The sequence below is a fragment of the Cibotium barometz genome, chromosome 7, assembly GCF_041138505.1.
Source record: "Cibotium barometz isolate CiBa-2024 chromosome 7, ASM4113850v1, whole genome shotgun sequence".
Classification (NCBI taxonomy): domain Eukaryota; kingdom Viridiplantae; phylum Streptophyta; class Polypodiopsida; order Cyatheales; family Cibotiaceae; genus Cibotium; species Cibotium barometz.
In genome coordinates, this window is record NC_141052.1 from 46,084,769 (window position 1) to 46,091,226 (window position 6,458).

The 6,458-nt window shown below is 44.0% G+C and overlaps 1 protein-coding gene across 4 annotated transcripts; it reads left to right on the forward strand.

The window, feature by feature from the left end:
* The first annotated feature begins 630 nt into the window (after positions 1–630).
* Positions 631–6,190, forward strand: LOC147637082 (uncharacterized). 4 transcript variants are annotated; one of them, XM_086800700.1, is made up of 9 exons: positions 631–1,574; positions 1,874–2,243; positions 2,976–3,404; positions 3,528–3,583; positions 3,869–3,952; positions 4,084–4,177; positions 4,357–4,428; positions 4,553–4,663; positions 5,011–6,190. In XM_086800700.1, exons 2-9 carry the CDS (start codon positions 1,890–1,892, stop codon positions 5,845–5,847), a joined length of 2,037 nt encoding a protein of 678 aa, XP_086656826.1. In that variant the 5' UTR covers positions 631–1,574; positions 1,874–1,889; the 3' UTR covers positions 5,848–6,190. The 4 variants fall into 4 exon arrangements, with proteins under 4 accessions (XP_086656826.1, XP_086656828.1, XP_086656827.1 ...); XM_086800702.1 differs by having other exon boundaries at positions 638–1,574; positions 2,979–3,404; XM_086800701.1 differs by having other exon boundaries at positions 827–1,608.
* The last annotated feature ends 268 nt before the right edge of the window (positions 6,191–6,458 follow it).

The window sequence follows — 6,458 nt, forward strand, 5'->3', positions numbered from 1 at the left end:
TTCATCAATTTGTCACAATGCTACATCATGACTTTTAAGGGGCATGCTCACGCTATCCCATTAGTGCGCGCATTTCCTTTGAAAATCCATTCCCATGGGCAGTTGATGTTTGGTTTTGCTAGCTCTTGGGTTGTTTTCTAGTGAACAAGCATTACAGTGAGGTGGTTGAAGAAAGGGGCAGTGCATCTCATTTTGGAGGGTGAGTAGGTTCAATGTGAGTGCATCAATTTTTCATATACTGAAGCATTGCATTGCATTTTGGAGGCGAGGATAGTGGATGTGTTAAAATCAAATTGTCATCTATTGTGCCCTCATACGAAATCCATTTTAGGGACTACTTTGGAGACAAATGCTCCCCAAATCGAAGAAGGTAGGGTTGGAAACTTGGATCCCCCCACCCAGGATGATTGAGTGAGATCTCCTCCCCTTTCAAGGGGGGGTGCCATGGACTTATGTGGCAAAAGCTTTTCAAATGTGTGAATTTATCTTGATCAATTGTGGCCTAACATGGTCCCACATCATTGATTAACTAGGATAATAATGGATTTGGAACCTTAGGAACTAGCTATCCTTTTGACCCATGACATTGACTTCATGTTGATCATATATGTTGCATCTTCAGATGCATAAATATAATACCTTCACATTTACTGCCACTCTCACCTGCATTTTCCACATTACGAACCCACCTCCCCCATCGCCATAGCTCAGGAGCTCCCCACCTTCTCTGCCCCACACTCAACATTGAGTCACTGCAAATTCTATGGCGGAAGGGGTCCCCCCATGACTGGGTTGCTACTACACCTCCATCACGCTCGCCAAAATAGGAGCATTGCTCGCTTACCATTCCAGCTACCCCCCGCTCTGTCAAGCTATATACTAACTACAAATATTCTGCTTGCATTCCACCTCCTTTCACGCTGCCTCGATCTGTCTCTACTCGCAATCGAGGAGAATCTTCCAAGCTTTTATGGTCCCCCCATCTCTTTGCCTCTCTCTGTGTATGTGTGTGTGTGTGTGTTGCGACTCGCAGGCCGGCCTCATTTGCATCCTTTCCAAGCAAATCGAAGGTCAACACGGGGGTTCTACTCGCATCCAAATGCCCATCGAATCGAATATGCTGAAGCAGGAGCCCCTCGGATCTGCAGCAGATTAACGCCTTCTAGGGCCTCGACGCTTACACACCTGCAAACCTTAGCTCGTTAGGGTTCTGAATTCCCGGCTGCTCACAACAGGCAACCCTAGCTCGGTAGGGTTTGGAAGCTCACACAACAGCAGAACACCCTAGCTTGTAGTTAGGGTTTTGGTTCTTGTAGAACAGCAGCTATCCCTATCTCAGAACCGCAGAAAACTCTCTCGTCGGGCTTTCGGGGCTTGCAGAACGGCAGCAAACCCTAGCTCGTTAGCCTGCATAGTTCGTTAGGGTTTTGAAGCTTGGAACACCCTAATTTTGGACCTCCAGGGTTTGGAGTCTCGCAGAACAACAGCCGCCGAACCCTCCCCCTTATGTTTTGTAAGCTCTAGCCCTTTTCACAGAAAACAAACGTGTTTGTGCGTCAGCCCTGAGGCTACAGGTGCGATCAATTCTTCCTCTCTTCGGATATAGAGGTAGCGGTAGCGAGAGCCTACTTTTGCCTTCATTTGAATGATTCATGCCCTCATTTGCATGTACATTCATGTGCATCTGAGTTGCATACCTTCCCTTCTTGCAGATCAAAAGAATGAAGCTGTATAGATCCAGTTAGTCTTCATGCATTCCTGTTAGAAACCTTTTGTGCTCCCACGAGGTGTTAGAAGTCTGATCAACCTCAATCACTTTATAGCTTAGACTATCTTGAAGCTTACACATTGTCTACTTTGTGTATATATGCAGAGTCTTGTTTTAACCCATGGATGACACACAACCCCCAGATGATCAGAACGAAGCCTTGTTGGCTGCAACGACTCTAGGCTTTTCTCAAGAAAATATGGAAGCTGAGATTCCTAGTGCTCAAGATGGCAGAGGTTGTTCTGATGGGTTTGATTGCACACTGAGAGAGGACGACTCACATGTAGATGCCGACATTAAAGAGGTAGACTGCCATAGTGTCATAGAATCCAGCAAGAAGGAAGAGGTCGAGTGTGATTCATCATCAAAAGTTGAAAACGAGTCATGTGAACCAGATGAGGAGCTTCTCAAGGAGAAGAAGCCTAAGGACAATGGAGCTCTGTGCACTCTACGCATCAAGGGTCCTGATGTGAAGGTAACAACCACAATAACCTTCCTGATAGTGCTATTACATTGCACATGGCAGCTATGCTGAAGCATATCAGGTTTAAGTTATGGAACTTGTTTAATTAAGTTTCTCATTTATGGATCTTGTTCATCTGCATGTATTACTTACAGAACGTTTGTTTTTCTATAGACTATGATGGAAGTCTGTCATATGCAGATTAATGCATTGCAACGTTTTTGCTGTATTGGGCTATGTAGAAAAAAAGTAGATCGGTAGGAGTGGTCTCGGTGTTGCTCTGGTTTAAGGCTTGGTCTGCCCTTTAGATTGTTTCTCCTAGAGAGAGAGAGAGAGTCATTTGAGTGTGTACGTTTTAAAAGAATGGTGCGCACTAGACAGAGCCCTAGAAGGTGTAGGGATAGATGAGAGCATTCTACTGGAGAGCTGCAGAGTTTGATTTTTTTTTTCTGGCCTGGCTGTATGGCATGTCTGTTGAAGATGCAGCAAACTGGTTTTTGCTTGTTGTTTTCTTCTCAATCAGCTGCATTAAAACATCTAAGGGAGCTAGCTCCCGTCATTGTACTGAAACTAGTTGGGTGGCTTCTTGCTGTATGGTCCAGGGCCCTTGGTTAATCTAGGGTCCTCGGTTAATCCAGTGTTTGTCCTTCATGTTCAATCTTGTGGTAAACTTTAGGTATGGAACCCTATTTTGTGTGAGCACATGAACTTTACTTTGACTGGTGTTTGTATCTCTTCATGCAGCAGGGGCAAATAAAGAAAGACCTAAAATCGGATACTAAGGCACGGAAATCTGATTCAATAGTCGTAAAGAAGAGTGGGTTTTCTGGCACCCAAGCTGTCAAAGCTAGACTTTCTACATCATCCTCTCTTTCCAGAGCTTCCTTCAAATCAAGCGGTTCAGCTGAAGCACACACACTCTCTCATATCAAAGGAATTCCAACAGAGCATGGAAATGCAGAGGGAGTTACTGCATCAAACCATGCAATTCGCAGGTCTCTTAGTGGCAGCTCCTCACGCTCCAACTTCACTGTTCCTCAGCCTTTTGCTCTTGCTACTGATAAAAGGGCATCCATTGGAGGGCGACCAATTGTTGGGGAAGCACCTGTACAGTCTCGGCAGTCTCATCGCTTCAGTGGCACTGTTGCGAATGCAGCTGTCAAGGATGTTCAGGTATAGTGTATGGTTTTATTATCCTGTTTTGTCCTAATTTTGCAATTAGTAGTATTGCTCTGCTTGGCTACTGTCATGTATGTTTGACATCTTTTGGAGATGTTGAATGTGTGTTTGCAACAGGTCTTCAAAAAGATGGGGCCGAGATCTATCAAGTCCTTGCATGAAGAGAGCATAAAGTGAGCTTCTTCATTCCTGTGTCATCTTATTGGCTTTTTGAAAAACTACATCGGGTCAAATGTTTTATTACTTGCCACTGGCTGTAGCCTTAAAGGTTGAAAGATCTCCGTGGCCTTGTTAGTTTAGTTGAAGTATTATTCATGTGAAGTTGGTGATGGTCAGGTTTGTTGAACAGTTCTTGTTTTTTGGTGTCTATCAAGACGTTATTCTGAATATCTTGTTCTTGTGATTGCATCGGTTTCAGTGGCCTTTACATTTCAGTGATTTGTTTGTGTTTTTCAAAGGTCTTTGGAGGATCTGAGTGTCGAAACCGAGGACCCTGCAGAACTGAAAGTTGATGATGACGATGTGCAGTCTATATCTTCCCTGTATCCTTTGAGAAACTGGTTGTGGCCCTTGCAGCCATGCTTCTGTCTCTAGAAAATATTTCAGATAAGGATAGCCTTGCAGGACAAATGATATAGTTGGTCAAATTTTATGATAGCTTAACTCTGCTCAGGGCATCGAGGGCTACGAGGGCAAAGAGTGCTGCCAATTCAAATGCAAGTGGTTTTAGCTTTAAATGTGATGAACGTGCTGAGAAGAGGAAACAGGTAGGCTTTTTTCCTTAAGCAGTCTCATTTTCTTATGTTTTTGAGCCACTCTATATAGAACTCCAGAAGCTCACAGTACTTGAGGTTCCCGGTCTCAACATGGTCATTGACTGGAAAAATACATTAGCCAGGATAGCACGGAGGGGTTATTAAGCTGACCTGACTTCTGCCGATTGTAGTTCTACACGAAGCTGGAGGAAATACACATTGCCAAGGAAGAGGAGAAGAATCAAATTCAAGCAAAGACAAAGGTATCCTGAAACCTATCTCGCGTTGCAATAATGGGCTCTCTTTTTTTTCCAATTGACACCTTTCTATGATAAGGTTTGAAGTGACATGCTTTTTCAATATGGCTGTGCTTGTGATGTTTTACAGGAAGAGATGGAAGCGGAGATCAAACAGCTAAGGAAAAGCTTGACATTCAAGGCCACACCCATGCCTACATTCTACAGGGAAGGGGCACCTCCAAAAGCAGAGCTGAAAAAAGTGCGTTGTGTTTTGGAACATATTGATTGTTGGAGGCAGGCTTGTTTATTGAGTTGTGTAGCCCATTGTGATTTGATTGTTCTTTCTGATTTGCATTCAAGCGCAAGATTCTAAGGGGCTTTTCACGCGTGAAATGCGGAAAACAGGGATTTAACCCCGTCTCACATGGGCTGGGGATTTCCCCGGTTCAACTCCGCGGGGGTGACGTCTGTGAAGACCCTATGTCTAGACAGATTCTTCCAGTTTGAATAATTCAAGCAATTGCTACCCACACACCCACCCGACCTCCTTGTTCCTAATTTATGATACTTTATGGTACAAGCTGAGTAATATTTGGCATGTTGCAGATTCCTACAACTCGTGCCAAGTCACCAAAGCTTGGCAGACGGAGTAGTTCTATTGGTATATACTGTGAAGGTTCAAATGGGAGTTTGCCAAGCTCAGCTGGTGAAAATGCTGAGAAGGCTTTGGGCATAAACAGCCTGGAGAATCCAAAGAAAGCTGTAAGAAGATCTTTATCCAGATCAACATCTGAGAAGTTGCTGAAGGTCACAGCCTCTGATAGCAATGAAGTAGAAAATGATGGTGCAAAAGCAGCTGAGATAGCTGCAGTACCTGTCCATGAGGCTGTAGGCATCAAAGTGAGAGAGACATTTGAAGAAATGATCTCAGCACCTATCCATCCTAGTGATGAAGATGGTGTTGTCGAACAAACTCATGAAAGTGTGAAGGAGCTAGATGAGAGCATGGCATGTTTGAATCAGAGTACTGTGGAGGGCGAGCATGTAGCTCCTGCTCAAATGGCTGTACTTTTGGAGTCTGAATCTGAAGAAGCACCTGCATCTGCAAACGGTGCCACTAAGGATTATACTGCCCAGGATGATGCAGCTAAGGAGGACAATCTAAACAGCAGAAAAACTGCAGAGAAGAATGATTCTGCCAGGCTTAAATCTGGGCTTGTCAATGGAACCAATCCAAGGAATGGAAGATCTCTTCAGCAAGCACCAAAAGAAGAGAATCATGACACCAAGGCAAACAAAACTGTGAAAAGAGAACGGCTCAAGGCTTCTACACCAACATTTCGGCTCAAGAAGGGAAATTTGACTAATCAAGTATCAAAGCACAGTGTGAAGGGTGATCATGACATGCCACAAGTGGTTACGGGCGTAGCAGTACATTCTTGATCTCCAGTGGAGGCAAATCTTGATATCAGGCAAAGCTTATTTTACTGAGGAAAAACAGCCTGCTTTGCATCTTAGACATCTTCAGAGTGATCTGGTTGTAGTTTTTAATATGCTAGCTCTGCACAAGTGTTGACATGACATTTCTGGTTGTGAATCTCTTAGAAGGTGCAGCCAAAGCTAATTCGCATGGTCCAAGCAAAAAATCTATCATCTGTTGAATAGCTTGTAACCATTCCACCTGTGGCTGCTTTGACTAGTTTGGTTTACAGCTTGGGTAAAACTTGTATCCGATGCGATGTGACTTCTGCATCAGAAATAAAGAGCATGATATCACTTGTGAAAATAGCGGCCAAGGAGGGATTCCATTGTCGTGTACTGAAGAAGAGTTTTCATTCTGGTGCTCGGGCTTTCAAGAATTGTAGTGCTTCTTTTCTCCCGTCTTATTTATATGTCATGGTGACAACTTGTAGAAAGCTTGTTGCCTTTTGAAGGGGTTCAACATAAGGCCTTGATGTGCTCAGTGAATTAGGTCAGGTTCCTCGAACCTGGTGGTACTAACCTATCAAGTCCAGAGTTAATTTCTGTTTGGAATGGATTTGGCATTTGGCTAC